The sequence below is a fragment of the Haemorhous mexicanus genome, chromosome 6 (genome assembly GCF_027477595.1).
Source record: "Haemorhous mexicanus isolate bHaeMex1 chromosome 6, bHaeMex1.pri, whole genome shotgun sequence".
In the NCBI taxonomy this organism is placed as follows: Eukaryota; Metazoa; Chordata; class Aves; order Passeriformes; family Fringillidae; genus Haemorhous; species Haemorhous mexicanus.
In genome coordinates, this window is record NC_082346.1 from 64,157,490 (window position 1) to 64,176,125 (window position 18,636).

Sequence of the window (18,636 nt, forward strand, 5' to 3'; positions counted from 1 at the left end):
CAAATCCCCATCCCACCCTCCCTGAGGAGCAGGATTGGGGTTCTGGGGGCTGGGACAGGCTCTGCCCCCCCAGCTCCACAGTGAGGGGTTCACCCCTTCATCCCCACAGCCCCTGAAGGCTGGGGACCCCACTGAGCATCCCACCAGGATCCTTACTATGGACACTCCGCACTCACACTTATTTCAGGAGCTCCCCCTGTGCCTCCTCCCAACTCCAGAGCATTGGAACAGGCTGGAACTTCACAAAAACCACCAAAAATCACCAAAAACCACCAAAACCCACCAAAACTCAGGACTGAAAGGCTCAGCCCATCCACTGCCCTGCCCAGGGCAGGAGCTGCCTTAACCTGAGCTGGGATCACCATAAATGCAAGGTTATCCTTGAATTCAGCCCTGCTGCATCTCCCCCCTAAGCCTGGCAGCATTTGACATCTGCAAGAGTCAAAGTGATGCAAACAACTGTCACTTTATTGTCACCTGCAGCCGTTCTGCAAAAGGCACACAACAAACTTCATTGGTACAAAAGAATTTTGCTCCGGGGATTTTCACTCGGTTTTCCTGGAGTTTTCTTCCTTTTTTTTTTTTCTTTTTTTTTTTTCCTGTTCCTTTTGCAACACAGTCACTGGGCTCTCCCATCAGCCCAGATGGGAAGATCCTTTCACAGAAAGGATTATTTTGTGCAGACAGACAGCTCCTTACTGCAGGGGGAACAGCCCTGAGGGCAGGAGGGCACGGCCACCTGTGGGAAAACTGGGAATAAATGGCACCTCTGTGTCCCCCTGCTCCAGTGGCACCTCTGTGTCCCCCTGCTCCAGTGGCCCCTCTGTGTCCCCCTGCTCCAGTGGCCCCTCTGTGTCCCCCTGCTCCCTGGCACTGCTGCTGTTTGTAGGATCAAGCTCCATCCCAATCCCATTGCTCCACCCCAGCTCTGGATGCAGGACAATGGGATGGGGCTGCCCCCTCCCCACTTCTCAGCAGTGTTGAGCATTCCTTTACACATTTTATCCCTTTTTTCCCTCCAGCTCTGTGTTGCTGCAGGGTGAGGGTGCCAAGGAGAGCACCCAGAGGCTGGGGATGAATTTGGGGAATTTTCCTGCCTGTGCCAGCATGGAAACTCACACTGCAAACCCAGCTGTGACACACAAATGTTGTCCCAGCACCCAAAGAGAGCTTTTTGGGGTATTTGGTGGGGTGCCACCCACACCAAAGTGGGGCACAGAGCCCTAAGCCCCAGCAGCATCCCCTCAGCTGCCCTGTGTGGATTTAGGGAGACAAGGATGCTTTAGGGACCACCATCCTGCCCTGCCAACGTGGGACATTGACATTTTTGCCCAAAAAACCCCTCAGGCAGGGCCAGACCAAGCTCTGGGGTGGGGGCACAGTGCCACAGTCCCACAGCAGCTCCCCCACATCCCAACATCCCAAGAGATTTTTTTTTATTTTTTTGCACTGTGCCTATAGCTACTCTCCATTTCTTTTGGTACCAGCTCCCATTTCTCAGCTCCCTCCCCCAACATTTCTTATAAAAATAAGATTGTGCTTATTTATAAAATAATTATAATTTTTTTTTGGTTTCTTCTGTTAAGAAAAGCTTCCAGTTAAAAAAAAAAAAAAAAAACAAACGGTGGTGTATCAAAATATGGCAAAACTTTGGCTGTCAATGGCTAAACTCTAATTAAAAATATCCACTACAAAGGCATTGTGCTGTGATAATTAACTCTGCAATCAGCAAAACTTCCACCTGGGCTGTCTGCCTTCCCTGGGACACACTCAGAAACCACCCCTGGATTTTCCTAGCACGTCACCATCATCCTCTGGCAGAATTATTCCAGCTGTAAGACACCTAAGGATGCATGAAAAGCCTTGGGAAAAGAGAAGGGAGATGCAGTGGGAAGAGCCACACGGACAAGGCAAGGATGCACATTCTCCTCAAGAGGAAAGTCTGTTTTCTCACCTTAGCAGTGCTTAGGAAAAAAAAAAATAGGATTTTTGATACAGTTCATGAAAGAAGAGAGGCAGATCTTTTGTAGAAAAGGTGTTTCAGAGCAGGAGTAAAATGCAAATGGGTCTATAAGATCCAGACATATATAAACATACATACCTCGATATATTTATATATGTATTCTCTAGATATTCAATGTTTGGAATGCATTATTGCATTATCCTTATAGGGGATTTATTTTTTTCCATCCTGCTTTGCTTTCTTTTGTTTTTTTGGGAGGGTGAGTTCTTTTTTTTTTTTTTTTGGTTTGGGGTTTTGCTCTCACAAAAAGAAAAAAAAAAGGAAAAAAAGAGAAAAATATAAAAAACAAGTTGCAAATGGCTCTGAGAGCTTCCAGCCATCATCCACCTGGCTGGGACTGCTGTGGCCTGACCTCCAGCAGGTGTTTTTGGAAAAACTGGGATCATGCTCTGCCCCAGGAGCTGCTGGCCATGCCTTCCTCCATGGAACATCACCATGCCCGGAGATCCCTGGCTGGTTATTGCTTAATTCTCCCTTCCCATACTGGCCTTTAGGGTTATTTACATTTCTTTGGCTTGGCTTGAACACGACAGTCTGGCACTTTCCAGCCACCCCAGAGTCACCTGGGGGCAAGGAGGGGGGGAGAGAGGCCACGACAAAACACAGGTGGGCTTCTGCCTGCTCCAGCTGAGCTGCGCTCCTGCCAGTCGCAATAAGACAACTTGTGTTTGGCACAAACTCCTCTGGAATCCCCTCCGTGCCCGGAGATCCCCATCCTGCCCCTCCTCCAGCACCCAGGGGCTGCGGGGAGCAGGGCAGGGCCGGGGCGAGGCGGCGTCGGAGCCTCCCCACGCTCACACCACGAACTCGGGCACCTCGTCGTGGGTCAGATCCAAGGAGAAATATTTGCTGGTTCTTTTCACAGGGAAGGTGTCCTGGATGTTGATGCACTGCTGGGCCAGGCAGCCGTTGCAGTAGAGCCCCTCCTCGTCCAGGCCGTGGGCGCAGCCGAAGGTGAAGCTCTGCGCCGTGTCCTGGCACAGGTTGGCCAGCTGCAGGAAGTCCTTCTGGTAGAGCCTGATGTCATCCAGGCTCAGGCTGTGCCTGTCTGTTGACGTCTTGGGTTTCCTGCACGTTGTCTGGGAAAAGCCAAGAGGAGGCTCAGGATGTGCCAGGGAGTCCCCAGGGTTCACAGAACCACAGAACAATGTGGCTGGAAGAGACCTCTGAGATCATCGAGTCCAACCTGTGCCCTCACACCTCAACCAGACTGTAGCACCCAGTGCCATGGCCAGGCTTTTTTTAAACACATCCAGAGATGGTGATTCCACCACCTCCCTGGGAAGAGCATTCCAGTGCTTTGTTATTCTTTCGGTAAAACATTTCTCCCTAATATCCAACCTGTCCCTTCCCTGCCGTAGCTGGAGACTGTGTCCTCTGGTTCTGTCAGAGACCGACCCCCCCTGTCTGCAGCCTCCCCTCAGGAAGGTGTAGAGAGCAATGAGGGCACCTCTGAGCCTCCTCTTCTCCAGGAAGGTTGGGGAATCCCAAAGCCCCAGCCCCACGTACCTGGGGTAAGGAGTCGGTGCTCTGCCCCCGCAGCTTCACCACCGTCTCTGAGGAGCTGGAGGTGGAGGAGCTGATCTCCTTCACGATGAGTCCTGCACAAAGGAGGGTGCAAAGGTTATTTTGGGGTGGCTCAGCTCTCTTGGGATCCACTCCTGCTGTCCATGGGGACAAAGGCTCCCTCAGTGCAATGCGGTGCCTTCAGCCCAACAGCTCCACTTGCAAACGGCGTTGCCTACAAAGCATCCCAAATTTGCCCCAAAATGGCATCCAAAGCTGTCCCCAAGGAGCCTGGCATCCCTGAAGACCTCCCAGTAGCTCCCAGCTCAGAGCTGCAAGTGACTTTTGGGGTGCAGGCACAGCTCCAGAGAAGATCATGGAGTCCAACTGTTCACCAGCACTGCCAAGGCCACTGAGCCCTGTCCCCGAGTGCCACATCCACACAGCTTTTAAATCCCTCCAGGGATGGGGACTCCACCCCTGCCCTGGGCAGCTGTGCCAGGGCTGGACAAACCTTTCTGTGAGGAAATTTTTCCCAATATCCAACCCAAACCTCCCCTGGCACAACTTGAGAGAGGTTCCTCTTTTCTTTACCCCATCTCTCCTTCAACCCATTGGGTGAAGAGTTTTTCCCAGCATCCCAAACGCACACCTGGGGCTAACTCTGCTCTGCCAAACACCAAAGAACCAGGGTGTCCTAGGCTGATGTCATGATGCTTGTATCCCCATTCGTGTGTGCTGTTTATGCTGGATATTATGTCCTGAGCCTTCTAGACTGGCTCTGAAGAATGAAAGTTTTGTTTTGGTTTTGTTATCATCCGCTCCCCCATGGCTGGTGGGACACACGGAGACGGGGCAGTACATAGTGCAGCTTTTGCTTTTTGCTTTGCTCTTGCTCCTGCTTTGCTCTTGCTTTTTGCTCCTGTTCATTAGTCAGTTTAGCTAAGCAGTCCGAATTTTTCCCTGGTCTGTTTTTCCTTTCCCTTTTTTGGAACCACTCGAGCCTGCTCCGGACTGGGACCTGGGAACATGGAGAGTTTGCACCTTGTGGCTGCAGCAGCTGCCCCAGTGCCAGGGGGACTGATAGCAGAGCGACCACCCCAGGAGAGACTTTCTGCATTTGTCATCTTTTTCAGAGCAGTGACAGAGTGCTGTCACCTGGTATTGTTCATTTTGTGTGCTGGGGGTGCTGTGCCTGTTAAATAAACAGGTTCTTTTTCCACCTCTCCAAGGAATCCTTCCCCAGCCGATTGGGGGGAGGGGCCATGTGGGTTTGCTTTCTGGAGGGGTCCCCTTGGGAGGTTTTCTCCCAAATTTGCCCTAAACCAGGACACACAGAATGACCAGGCTTGGAAGAGACCTTCAAGACCATCCCATCCCAGCTCCCAAAGGCGTGACTTGCACTGGGGGATTGGGAAGAGAAGCAGCCACCACCTTACCCGAGTGCCCGTTGAACTTGCGGGACAGCAGCATGTCCTCGGTGATGTAGACACACATGTCGGGGCTCACCTCCATCTCCCCAGCCTGCTCCAGCTCCCGGGGGTCATCCACCAGCATCTCAATCTCTGCAGGACACCAGCAGACAGCACAAGTCAGCCGTGCCCCTTCAGAGCACCCTCTGTCACAGACATATTTTATGAAAAATCCTTTTGCCAGGATCTTTTCTCCTGAGAAGCCGGGAAGCTTCAGCTTCTCCATGTTTTGCTGCTTTGGAATGTGATTTGGAGAATTGTTTACCCAGCATGTGAATTGTTTTTACTTGATGACCAATGAGAGCCACCAGTGTCGAGGCTGTGAGCAGTCACAAGATTTTATTATCATTCTTTTCTATTCCTTGCCAGCCTTCTGATGAAATCTTTTCTTCTATTCTTTTTAGTATAGTTTTAGTATATCATTTCCTTATATATAATACATATCATAAAATAATAAATCAGCCTTCTAAAACATGGAGTCAAGATTTTCATCTCTTCCCTCAATAATAACATCTAGCAGTAAGCAAATCTGCCATTTGCAGGAATAAATTGTGCAAGATGCTGTTAAAATAACAACTATCATTTACAGTACAGCTGTTACCCATCCTAAAGAAATCTTAAAAAAATTAAAATCTTTAGTGTCTGACAATCTACAATAATCAGGACCTGGGATCCCTGCAAACACCACCACACACCCTCCAACCAAGCCCAGCACCTGGATAACCTGTGGTATTCACATGCCCTCTGAACAGAGAGGAGCTGTGAGACAAGCAGAGAAGAAGGAAAACACAATTCAATTCTTATCTCGCTTGCTGTGCCTGTGTTGTGCTAAAGCAGAATGCAATATGGAGATTGTTTGCCCAAAGTGAGGATGTTTGGTTCCCTTGGCCTATCAGGGCCAGGTGTGTGTGGGGGATTGTCACGGGACAGTCACGAGAGAATCAGAGATGAGTGCAGTGCTGTGCAGTCGTGAGCAAGAGTGAGTGCCTGGCAGATTCAGTTTAGATGAAATGAACATAGTACAGTATAATAAAGTAATTCATTAGTAATTCATTAGTAATTCCTTAGCCTTCTGATGATGGAGTCAGATGCACCATTCTCTCTCCCCTTCGTCGGAGTCGCCTTTGATTTACAACAAGAGCCCAAGGTGGCGCCTCACCATCATCCTGGGAATCCTCCTCCAGCCGCTCCTTCCCGCCGCTCTCCACGCCCGAGGTGTGGGAGCTGCCGTGGCTGGTCATGGAGCTGCAGGTCTTCAGCTTGCGGTGGGCACCGGCGCCGGAGAAGGCGTCCTCGGGCCCCACCTCCCTGGCCTTGGGGTCGGCCTCGATGCCGGAGGTGTGGGAGCTGCTGTGGGAGGCCGTGGAGTGCCGGGACAGCCGCTTGTGCCGGGCGCTGCCGGCGCTGCTGCCGCTGGCGCGCGAGCGCTTCTCCAGCTGCTCCATGTCCAGGTCCAGCGTGTCGCTGATGTAGGATTCCCGGTACTGCTTCTTCTCTGCAGGGGGGTGGCACAGATATATTTTATGAAAAATCCTTTCGTTAGGATTTTTCTCCTGAGAAGCCTCAGAGGAAAAGAAAAGCAATAATTATCTGCTGCTGCGGAATGCAACAGGTGCACCTTTGATTGGTCTCATGTGGTTGTTTTTAATTAATGGCCAATCACAGTCCAGCTGTCTCAGACTCTCTGGTCAGTCACAAGACTTTATTATCATTTTCCATTTGTCTTCTTTCCTTGCTAGCCTTGTGATGAAATCCTTTCTCTATTCTTTTAGTATAGTTTTAGTATATCATTTTCTTTTAATATAATATATATCATAAAATAATAAATCAGCCTTCTGCAACATGGAGTCAAGATTCTCATCCCTTCCCTCGTCCTGGGACCCCTGCGAACACCACCACATTTGGTGAACCCCGAGTGAGAAGCATTCCTACATTTGGTGACCCCAAGTGAAGAAAAATTCCACATTTGGTGACCTCGAGTGAGTCGCATTGATTTCCCCTTCGTGGAGTCATCACCACAGGGGGGAGCGGGATCAGAGGGATTCCCATGACCTCCAGGGAAAACTGGATCCCCTGGAGGGGCACGATGTCCTGGCACACAGAGAAGTTGTCACCCGAGCCCTGGCACAGCTGGAGACAGCTCTGTCCCAGTGGCATTAGGGAAGGTGGGGCAGGAGCTCCAAAGCTCCTGTGCTGGGCTGTTCCTCCAACAGAGGAGGAGGAGGGAGAAGGGGAGGAGGAAGAGATGTGGAGGAAGAAGAGAAAGAAGAAGACAGAAAATAGGAGGACCAGGAAAAAAAGAAAATAAATGAGGAGGAAGAAGACGTTGATGAGAAGGAAGAAGATGAGGATAAGATGGAAGAAGATGAGGATGAGAAGGAAGAAGATGAGGATGAGATGGAAGAAGATGATGAGGAGAAGGAGGAAGACGATGAAACAAGGTGGAAGAAGATGAGGAGGAAGAAGAGAGGAAAAAGAAGAATACAGAAGAGAAAGAAAGATGAGAAGGGGAAAGACTAGTAAGGAGCAAGAAGAGGAGAAGGAGAGAGAGGAAGAGAAAGAAGAGGAAGAGGAGGAGGAAGAGAAACAGGAAGAGAAGGAAGAGGAGGAAGAAAACAAGAGAAGAGTGGGATGAAGATGATAATGAGGAAGAAGATGAGGAGAAGGAAAACATAAGAAGAGGAGGATAAAGATGAGAACAAGGAAGAAGAAGAGGACAAGGAAGAAAAAGACAAAAGATGAGAAAGAGGAAGGAGTTGAGGCAAGAGGACGAAGAAGAGTATGACAAGAAGAACAAATAAGAAAAGGAGGAAGAGGGGAAAGAGAAAGATGAGGAAGACAAAGAGAAGATGAGGAGCAGAAAGAAGAGGAAGAAGACCTTATGCTCTCACAAGGGTGAGGGACACTGGGAAAGCTGTGCTGAAGCAGAACCGGGACACCGACGACAGCAGCAGGGCTCGCACCCGTCCCTACACAGAAGAACCAGGAGCTCCTACAGGTGCAAACTCCCCGTGGGAGCCTGTCCTGGCGGGGCTGGGGCCTGGAGCACCTACCCTCGTTCTCCTCCAGCCGGCGGACCTGGCGCAGCACGGGCTGCAGGTTCATGTAGAGCCGGTGGCTGCTGCTGAGCAGCTGCAGGAGGTGGCGCGAGCGCAGCGGGCAGCCCGTGTAGTAGATGAGCTTCCGGGCCGAGGGCAGCCCGTCCGGCAGGATCTCGAACTTCTTGCCCTGCGTGGGACAAGGGAGGTGTCAGCCCCGAAGAGGAGAAGGCTCCAGTTCTCCCCCAGCCCTGCTGCAGCTCCTCGTTAACCCCACACGGGTTGTTGTCACCTGCTGCGGGTCGGTGCTAAAGCGTCCCACGCCCACGCCCAGGAGATGCCCTGCCTGGGGATGGTGGAATCACTGAGGGGTTTGGGGTGGAAGGGACCTTAAAGATCACCTAGTCCAACCCCCTTCCACCTTCCACCATCCCAGGGTGCTCCAAGCCCTGTCCAGCCTGGCCTTGGACACTTCCAGGGATCCAGGGACAGCCACAGCTTCTCTAAACACCCTCCCCACCCTCTAAACACCCAGGGCCTCCCCACCCTCCCAGCCAGGAATTCCCAGTTCCCAATCTCCCATCCATCCCTGCCCTCTGGCACTGGGAGCCATTCCCTGGCTCCTGTCCCTCCATCCCTTGTCCCCAGTCCCTCTCCAGCTCTCCTGGAGCCCCTTCAAGCCCTGCCAGGGGCTCTGAGCTCTCCCTGGAGCCTTCTCCTCTCCAGATGAGCATTCCCAGTTCTCCCAGCCTGGCTCCATAGGAAATGGTGCTCCAGCCCTTGGAGCATCTCCGTGGCCTTCTGTGGACCTGCTCCAAGAGCTCCATGTCCTTCCTGTGCTGAGGACCCCAGAGCTGGAAGCAGTGCTCCAGGTGGCGATGGTGGCACTCACCACAAACACCAGTTTCCCCACATTTGTCCATGGGAAGTCATAGAGCAGCTGCTTTTCCTCATCCAGGTTCTGCAAAAAGAGGACAGGGAGCCATGGCTGAGGATTCTGGTAAGGGCATGGAGCTGAGCTGGGCTGAGCCATCACCTTCATCACCTACCTGGAAAATCTGGATGCCCCGTGTTGTCAGCCCCAGAGTCAGGGAGGCCTCCACTTCCCTTTTGTCCTAAGGGGGGAAAAAAATGCTTTTAAATACACAATTTGTAGCATGAAGTGGTTAAATCCACCCCACCTCAGCCCAGGGATCCTCCCACAATCACCCCAGTCACCATTCTATGATTAATGTGCCAAACTGAAAATGGAAAGTGACTTTGGACACAGGCAGAAAGTGACAGGAAAAGGAGGAATGCTTTTGAACTAGAAGAGATTTAGATTAGATGTGAGGAAGAAATTATCCCTGTGAAGGTGGTGAGGCCCTGGCACAGGGTGCCCAGAGCAGCTGTGGCTGCCCCTGGATCCCTGGAAGTGCCCAAGGCCAGGCTGGAGCAGCCTGGGACAGTGGGAGGTGTCCCTGCCCATGGCACAGGGTGGCACTGGGTGGCTTTAAAGCTCCCTCCCAACCCAAACCATGCTGGGATTCAATTAAAACACCTCATGCTCTCCCAGCAAACCAACTGCTTTGCTCCCAGGAGAGAAAAAAACCCCAGCATTTATTTCTCAGGGAGGACATTCCCAAAATTCAGATCCCAACTTCCACAGGGCCAGGGCTCACCTTGTACAACCTGTAGTAGTGCACGGCCACGTCGTCCAGCCTGACAGCCTCCTTGATGTACTTGAGATGGGCTTCTGAGGCTGTCAGGGCAAACTGGTCCTTGTGCATGTTGGGGACGTGCTTCAGGATGTAATCCTTGCCCCTCTTGGCCACCACCTGTTTGGAGGGGGAGAGGAGTTTGTCCAGCTGCCCCGTGCTGCCTCCTGGCAGTGGTGGTTTCAAGGGAAAAGGGCAAATTGGAGCTTTGTTCTAGAGACTTCCAAGCAAAAAGAAAATCATTACAGCATCCAGTGACTTCTTGCCAGCAGGATTTCCTGCTGGAAAGTGTGGTCCATGTGGCCATTCCATGGTGACACCTGTGCTGGGGCACACATGGGCTCCCTGTGTGGCTGGGGACACGAGCCCAGGGACACCACTCCTCAGTGAGGTGTGTGAGAAAAGGAGAATCGAGCAGATATTGGGACAAAACCAAGCAAAGAGGTTGAGAAGGAGAAGAAAAGGCACCAGTGAGAGCTTTGAGCACCTAAAGGGGCTCCAAGAGAGCTGGAGAGGGACTGGGGACAAGGGATGGAGGGACAGGACTCAGGGAATGGCTCCCAGTGCCAGAGGGCAGGGATGGATGGGAGATTGGGAACTGGGAATTCCTGGCTGGGAGGGTGGGCAGGCCTTGGCACAGGGTGCCCAGAGCAGCTGTGGCTGCCCCTGGATCCCTGGAAGTGCCCAAGGCCAGGCTGGATGGGGTTTGGAGCAGCCTGGGATGGTGGAAGGTCTCCCTGACATGGCAGGGGTGGCACTGGATGAGCTTTAATGTCCTTCCAACCCCAACCATCCAGAGATTCTGTGCCATCAGTTCCCAAAGGGCTGCACCTGATGCTGGTGGGGCAATGCCCACAGAGAATCCCTCAGGAGCATCCCTGCAGCTCACAGGGAATTCCCCATCAGCCCCAACCTGCAGCTATTCCCACCCCCACAGCTGTCCTGCCACCATGGTATTCTCTGAAAAATCCCTTCACCAGCATTTCTCCTCCTGGGAAGCTGAGAGGCCTCAGAAAATAATGAAAAAAATAATTATCTGATTGTTTGGGAACGTGGTCTGGAGATCCTTTACCAACAGGTGCATCTTTGATTGGTTCCATGTCAATTGTTTTTAATTAATGACCAATCACCCTCAGCTGGGTTGGACTCTGAGGGGTCAGTCAGGAGCTTTCATGATCATTCTTTTCCAGCCTTCTGATGTATCCCTTCTCCTTCTTTAGTATAGTTTTAGAATATAATGTAATATATAATGAATAGAATAGAATAGAACAATTCTATATATTATATATATAATACATTTATATGTTATATAATATAATATAATATAATATAATATAATATAATATAATATAATATAATATAATATAATATAATATAATATAAATAACAATTTTATATATTATACATAATACATTTATATGTTATATACATAATATAATATAATAACATAATATGTATATGTTATATACATAATATAATATAATAATATAATATAAATAACAATTTTATATATTATATATAATATAATACATTTATATGTTATATACATAATATAATATAATAGTTTTATATATTATATAGTTAATATAATACATTTATATGTTATAATAATATAATAATTTTATATATTTATATATAAAATATATATTTTTATATATATCATATATAATATATATTATATATATTATATAATATATATAATATATATTATATATATAATATATAATATATATTATATATATATTATATATATTATATTTATATATAATATAATATAATAATGCATATAACATATAAATTCATATTATTATATTATATTATATTATATTATATTATATTATATTATATTATATTATATTATATTATATTATATTATATTATATTATATTATATTATATTATTGTAATATAATATATCAGCCTTCTGAGAACTTGCAGTCTCCTCTCTCTCCTCATCCTGGGAACCCTCCCAAGCACCACACTGTCCCAGGTTATTTACAGCCAGGACTAACCCAGGAGTAAGCCAAAGGGCTCTGAGCAGCCCAGAGCAGGGAGCAGAGCAGGATGTCTTACCCAGGCAGGGAAATAGGCCTCGGGCTCGAAGTATTTCCCGTAGTGCTTGTTCCTCTTGAAGTCCCCCAGGTCGGCTTGCAGGGCGAAGGCAGTGAGCAGGAAATATGCCTCTTCCCTCAGCACACACTGGGAGTGCAGCACCTGCTTCCTCAGGTGCCAGTAGTAGTAGTACCGAGCTGTCCTGTCACTGGGGAGGGACAGGAGAGACAGAGTGGAAATTTCCCAGGGTGGAAATCCACTTTGATTTAGGGGAAATGTACATCTCTGAGTTAAGTCTGCAGTTTGAAAGCATGGCTGTTTGGCCTGACTGCCCGTTCTGGTAAAAAACCTATGCTCAGAGAAACTGCCTCAGCCAAAGGACAGAGATAAGGGGGGGCAGACAAAAAACCAAAAAGACTGCAACAAAAGCAGGTCAACCTGACCCAGAAATTCTTTCTGATAAAGAAGAATTAGCGGCAAAGGCCACTCAAAATCAGTAAAAATGAAAATGTACAAACCTATTGTGAAATTGCATGGATAGGTACTTGAGAGGGGGATAAAAAAGGATCTGGAGTTCCCAGAGGTACCCATCTCTTTGAAGGAGAGGAATCCCCACATGCATCCAGCGCTGCAATAAACATCCCAGCCTTACAGCTGTCACAAAGTGGTGGAGTTTGTTTGCCTCCACAAAGCACAGGGGACACAGGGAAGAGTCAGCAGCCAGGGGACACCCGCTGGGAAGCCCTCAAGGAGGGGGCACCAAAGGGTTTTGTTCCCTTTTCCCTATTTGTTAAATTCTGCAAACACAGCTGCTTCACCAGCCAGGTGGAGGGACCCCCTCAAAAAGTCTGTGCAGGTGCCACTGTGTGCCCAACGCCCTGGACATCATTTTAGCCCCAAAGCAGGAGCTGCAGCTCCCACCCAGCCAGGGGTAAGCTCAAATCAGGCTGTGCTAAACCCCTAAACACATCATGCCCTAAGGCATTCACATTTTCTGGAAAAATCCTTTCACCCAGGGTTTTTCTCCTGGGAAGCTGAGAAGCCTCAGAGAAAAAGGAAAACAATAATTGTCTGATCTGCTTCTCCTCTGTTTTGCTGCTTTGCAATGAGTTTGGAGATTGTTTACCCACAGGTGATTGTTTCATTGGATTTTTGGTGTGAGTGTTTTCACTCTTTGGCCAATCAGGGCCAAGCTGTGTCAGACTCTGGAAAGAGTCAGGAGTTTTCATTACTATCTTTTTAGCATTGTGTAAGTATCCTTTCTGTATTCTTTAGTATAGATATTTTAGTGTTCTTTAATATAATATAGTATCTAAAATAATAAATGAGCCTTCTGAGAACATGGAGTCAGATCCATCATTCCTTCCTTCATCTGGGGGCAACACAGATACAAAAATCCCCACCCCCCCAAAAGGCTTTGTCTGGGGGCAATGTCCCCACCTGGTCCTGAGAGAAACCACTCAGCACCCACCCATAACCAGCCCCAGCTTTTGGGGTGTGCTCAGCAGCCCAGAGCACCCCAGGAGGGGCACAGACACCCCAGGAGGGACACAGCCACCCCAGGAAGGGCACAAACACCCCAGGAGGGGCACAGCCACCCCAGGAGGGACACAGCCACCCCAGGAGGGACACAGCCACCCCAGGAAGGGCACAGCCACCCCAGCAGGGGCACAGCCACCCCAGGAAGGGCACAAACACCCAGGAGGATCACAGCCACCCCAGGAGGATCACAGCCACTCCAGGAAGGGCACGGGCACCCCAGGAAGGGCACAGCCACTCCAGGAGGATCCCAGCCACCCCAGGAGAGGCACAAACACCCCAGGAGAGGCACAGCCACCCCAGGAGGGGCACAAACACCCCAGGAGGGGAACAGCCACCCCAGGAGGGAAACAGCCACCCCAGGAGGATCAAAGCCATGCCAGGAGGGGCACAAACACCCCAGGAAGGGCACAAACACCTCAGGAGGGACACAGCCATCCCAGGAGGATCCCAGCCACTCCAGAGCTGACCAGCCACCCCAGAGGTGCCCGGGCAGGGGGCACTCCCTACCTGATGAGCCGCCCGTTCTCCACGTAGTACTGCACTCGGAAGTGGATGATCATGGGGGGGCCAAACTGGTCGATGCCCTGGAATGGAGGAGGTTTTCAGGAATCCCCTGGGGATCCCAGCATCACACCCCAGCCCCTCTCCTCAGCTCTCTGGGGTCACATCTGTCACAGCCACCCCTTGCCCCCCACGGCACTGATGGCGTTTCTGTTCCTCAGTTAAGAGTCTGGCACTCATTTTTCCACATAAAATGCTGGAAATGAAGGGGATTTGGATTTAAAAAGGCTGGGTGTGACAAGCCCAGGAGTTCTGCAACACCTCACGGCTCTTCCTGTCCCAGACCATCATCCACCAGCACTCAAGCCTGGACACCACCCCCTCAGCACTGAAAGAATGAAAAGGTGCTTTGGGGAGAAAAAACCCAAATTGATTTCAGAATTTGGAAGAAAGGACCTCAAAAACAGGAAAAGAAAAATCCCAGGGAAAAAACCCCCAGAGCTCCAGGGACGGAGCGAGGAGGACACACCCCCAGCTGGGCACATGGTGGCACTCAGAGTGACAACCCCAGGGTTGTGGTTTTGCACATCCACCCCCAGCCCCACACTGACCAAGTGCCCCCCCACCCCTTGGCAGCATTCCCGGGTCCTGGGAGTGACCTGTGATGGGGACAGAGGTGGCCTCAGCTCTCCATGCAAGACCTCACCGCTGACCTTGCTGGCCTCCTTCTTCCACTCCTTGGGGCAGTACTTGTAGAGTTTCTGGGCCAGGTCCATGTACACATGCTCATTGTCTGCGAGGGACAGAGGTGGCATCAGCATCCCCACAGGGGTGTCCCCATTAGGGAGGGGGGATGGGGAATTGTGACCTCCTTGTCACCAAAAGTGGTAATTTCCACACTTAGGCCCCTGACTTACTCTGGATGACGCTGAGCCCGAAGAGGTGACAATCCTTCAGCCTCAGGAGGTCACACACCTGCACCAGTAACTCTTGGCACAAAATCTTCACCTGTTAAAAAAAACCCTAAAATGAGCCCTGGATGCATCTGTGCCCACCAAACTCCTCAGCAGGACCCTGAGCAGGATGGGGGTGACAGGATGGGCTGTGGGGCTCAGCTGTGGCCCCAAAGCCTGGACCAGAGCTCTGCCAGGGGTGGGATGCTCAGAGGACCACGGGGCAGGGGGTGGTGGAGGAACCCAGCCCTGGGGAGATGTTTTGGGGGCAGAAATCAGAATATTCACAGTCTCATTCCACCCCACAGACACCTCCCACTATCCCAGGTTGCTCCAAGCTCTGTCCAGCCTGGCTTTGGACACTTCCAGGGATCCAGGGGCAGCCACAGCTTCTCTGGGCACCCTGTGCCAGGGCCTCCTCACCCTCCTAGGTAAGGATTAATTTCTATTATCTAATCTAAATCTTTCCTCTTTAAGTTTAAAACCATTCCCCTTATCCTATCATTATCTACCTCTTTCCAAATCTCTCTCCATCTTTTTTAATAAGCTCCCTTTAAGTCCTGAAAGGAATTTAACATTTTCCTGACTCAAAAGCAACATTGGGTGGGGGTGAATTAACAAAAAAAAAAAACCACAAAAACAAAAAGTGGGGGAATTTCACATTCAGTGCTCCATCCCAATCAGAGCCAAAGCCCCTCCTGTTTATTCCCTGGGCTAGAGGAGGCTGAAGAGCTATCCAGAAGGGATTGGCAGAGGGATGGGGCTCCTGCCATGCTGTGGGATGCCCAGCAGCAGGTCACTCTGCCCAAACCCAGCATCCCCTCGATCAAGGAGACTCAGCAGAGCCTAAAACACCACTGCAACCCCCCAGGGGAATAACTCATGTGCATTTCCCCAGCAGGGCAAGGCCAGGCAGGCTCCAAAGGAAACCCAGGAGCCAACCCAGAGTGTGCAAACACAGCCCCAGGGGTGAGGGAGGCATCAGGCTGGGGAGGGGGCGTTCCTTACGTTGATGATGATGTTGAGGGAGTCGTCGTTGGGGAGGAAGATGCACACGCTGCGCCGGTCCTGCATGACTCTGTTGTTGTGGAAAGGCAGCTTGTTCATCGTGCTCTGGCCAGGGGGCTCGGGGGGGCTGCTGGGGGCACCTCACCGGCGGGCCGGGGCGGCCTCGGGCTCCGCGGGTGCCATCCCTGTGGGAAAAGGGGGGATGAGCCCTGGGCACGGCACCCTCTGCTCCCCAGCTGCATCCCCCATTCCTCCCACCCACCAGCATGTCCCCACACGGTGTGGGCTCGTGGCTGGGGTGTCCCCCTGCTCCAGACTGCCAGGCAAGATGTTTTCTATCACCATCTGAGTGGTAGCTGTCTTCTGTTCACTGGGCAGTTTTTCTTATCTCTCCCACACCCACTCCTCCCTCTGGGCAGACACCTGCTGATAAGAGGCCATTGACTGTCCCTGCATGGCTGATAAGAACTGCAGCATCCCATTGGGAGATGGGAGCCCAGGGGGAGGAGCCAAGCATTCCTACCCGGATAGAATCTGGAGATTCTGGAACACCAGCACGGCTTCTCCACTGGATTTCCCAGAGGAACAGCAGCTGCCTCTTCCCCTGGACCTTCAGAGGCAGACTGCACCCTTCTCCAGGATCCCTGCTCCAGCAGAACCAGCCCTGGCACTGCAGGAGGGCTGAGCCACCATTCCAGTGGGACTGCTGCCAGCACCCTGACCCACAGGGTGTCAGGTTGAATTTTGACCCTGGCAGTGTTGGTTTAGTTCACTGTATTGTTTATTTTATCCTTTTATTTTCTTCCCTAGTGAAGAACTGTTATTCCTGCTCCCATATTTTATCTGAGAGCCCCTTAATTTCAAATTTATAGCAATTGGGAGGGAGGGGGTTTGCATTTTCCATTTCAGGGGAGGCTCCTGCCTTCCTTAGCAGGCACCTGGCTTTCCAAACCCAGACATCCCAAAAAACCTGAGCACACCTCACCCCACCACAGCCAGCCTCATGGTTTTTGGCCCAGCCCCAAAAAGCCTGAGCCAGCAGTTTGATTCTCCTGGGTCGGGCTCAGGAAAACCTCAGGAAATGCTTTTTTGGCACAATTAAAATAAATAGAAGTTTATCCGCTGGGAATAAGCCGGTTGGGGCAGCAAGGAGCAGAGCTGGAAGCAGGAGGTTTCCCTGCCAGTCATGGAAAGGCAAGGAAATGCTAAGATGTCTCCTAAGAGGATCCCCACATCCCTTCCAACATCCTTCCCCCCAGTTCTGACTCTTTACTGGGGTGAAATAAAACAATCCAAGCACCAACAGGGATTTGCAGACTGGAATTGACATTCAGAGCCAACAAATCCATCCTAACACTGACCCAGGACAAACTCTCATTTCCGAGGGTGAACATTCCCAAATCACTTTTCACCCCACCATCCATGAGGACACGAATTCCCACGTGACACCGTGAGGAAGGACTTTAAACTCTGACCTAGTTCAGCCTTTTCCTAGCCCAGATTTACGCTGGCACTGGGACAGCAGAGTGTCTCCCTTGTCACCAAATATTTGCTTTGGTCTAAATGGAAGTGCCTTTGGCTTCCGAAAGCCTGGAATTCCTGCAGCAGCAGAGGGGGAAAAGTGCCCAGAGGTGACTTTTTTTGATGGTTCCTGGGGTTTTGCAGAAGTTGGGAAATCTGGAGGCGATGCTTTCCCATGGCTAGGGCACTCTGGGACTGCAGCACAGAGGCTGTGTCCCTACATGGTGGATTCTGGGCTGCAAATGTGCATTGCATCCATGCATTGCATTCGTGCCTTGGGATGGTGCATTGTGGGCATGCATTGCACCCGTGCATTGCATGCCTGCATCCTGGCCATGCATTGCACCTGCAAGTTGCACCCATGCATCGTGGTGGTACATCATGGATTCTCTGTGTTGCATCTGCGTGCATCATGGCCCTCCACTGCATCCATGCATTGTGGCATCCATGCATTGAGCTGGATCACTAAGGCATCCATGCAGTGCATTGTGGCATCCATAAATTGTGTTGGGACCTCACGGCATCCATTCATTGCATCTGTGCAGCACAGGCATGGAAACTGGCCATGCATTGCACCTACACGTTGCACCCATGCATTGAGCTGGAACGTCATAGCACCAATGCATTGAACCTGTGCATTGCAGTACCGCATTGTGGCATCCATAAATTGTGTTGGAATGTCATTGCATCCATGCATTGCATCCATGCAGCACAGGCGTGCAACCTGGCCACGCATGGCACCTACACATTGCATCCATGCATTGTGGCATCCATGCATTGAGCTGGAACATGGCATACATGAAGTGCATTGTGCATTGCAGCAGTGCATTGTGGCAGCTGTACATTGCAGCACTGCAGTGTGGCATGCATGCATTGAGCTGGAACCTCATGGCATCCATGCATTGCATCCGTGCAGCACAGATATGCAACCTGGCCATGCATTGTACCTACACATTGCAGCACTGCAGTGTGGCATCCACACATTGAGTTTGAACCTCATGGCATCTATGCAGTGCATCCGTGGCCATGCATCGCACCTGTGCATTGCAGCATTGCATTGTGGCATCCCTGCATTGAGCTGGAAGCTCTTGGCACCAATGTGTTGCATCCGTGCAGCAGATGTGCAACTATGCAGAGCACCCACGCATCGCACCCATGCATTGTGGCACCCATGCATTTAGCTGGTACCTCATGGCATCCATGCATTGCATCCATGCATTGCACCTATGCATTGTGGCACCTATGTATCAAGCTGGAGCACCACCACATGCATGCAGTGCATCCCTGCATTCCACCCATGCATTGTGGTACCCATGCATTAAGC

At 50.6% G+C, this 18,636-nt stretch overlaps 1 protein-coding gene across 8 annotated transcripts in view; it reads right to left on the reverse strand.

The window, feature by feature from the left end:
- Positions 1-447: 447 nt before the first annotated feature.
- Positions 448-18,636, reverse strand: part of FRMD6 (FERM domain containing 6) — a 46,605-nt gene continuing 28,416 nt past the window's right edge. For 7 of the 8 annotated variants that reach the window (XM_059850669.1, XM_059850667.1, XM_059850665.1 and 4 more), the window contains 13 exons: positions 15,792-15,976; positions 14,748-14,838; positions 14,490-14,623; positions 13,837-13,913; positions 11,809-11,995; positions 9,701-9,856; positions 9,089-9,154; positions 8,932-9,000; positions 8,055-8,229; positions 6,161-6,496; positions 4,969-5,094; positions 3,533-3,624; positions 448-3,102 (listed from right to left, as the gene is read on the reverse strand). In XM_059850669.1, coding sequence (XP_059706652.1) covers positions 2,818-3,102; positions 3,533-3,624; positions 4,969-5,094; positions 6,161-6,496; positions 8,055-8,229; positions 8,932-9,000; positions 9,089-9,154; positions 9,701-9,856; positions 11,809-11,995; positions 13,837-13,913; positions 14,490-14,623; positions 14,748-14,838; positions 15,792-15,890 — 1,893 coding nt within the window. In that variant the 5' untranslated portion in view covers positions 15,891-15,976 and the 3' untranslated portion in view covers positions 448-2,817. The remainder of the gene's footprint in view (positions 3,103-3,532; positions 3,625-4,968; positions 5,095-6,160; positions 6,497-8,054; positions 8,230-8,931; positions 9,001-9,088; positions 9,155-9,700; positions 9,857-11,808; positions 11,996-13,836; positions 13,914-14,489; positions 14,624-14,747; positions 14,839-15,791; positions 15,977-18,636) is intronic. The other variant, XM_059850671.1, reaches the window with a different exon arrangement.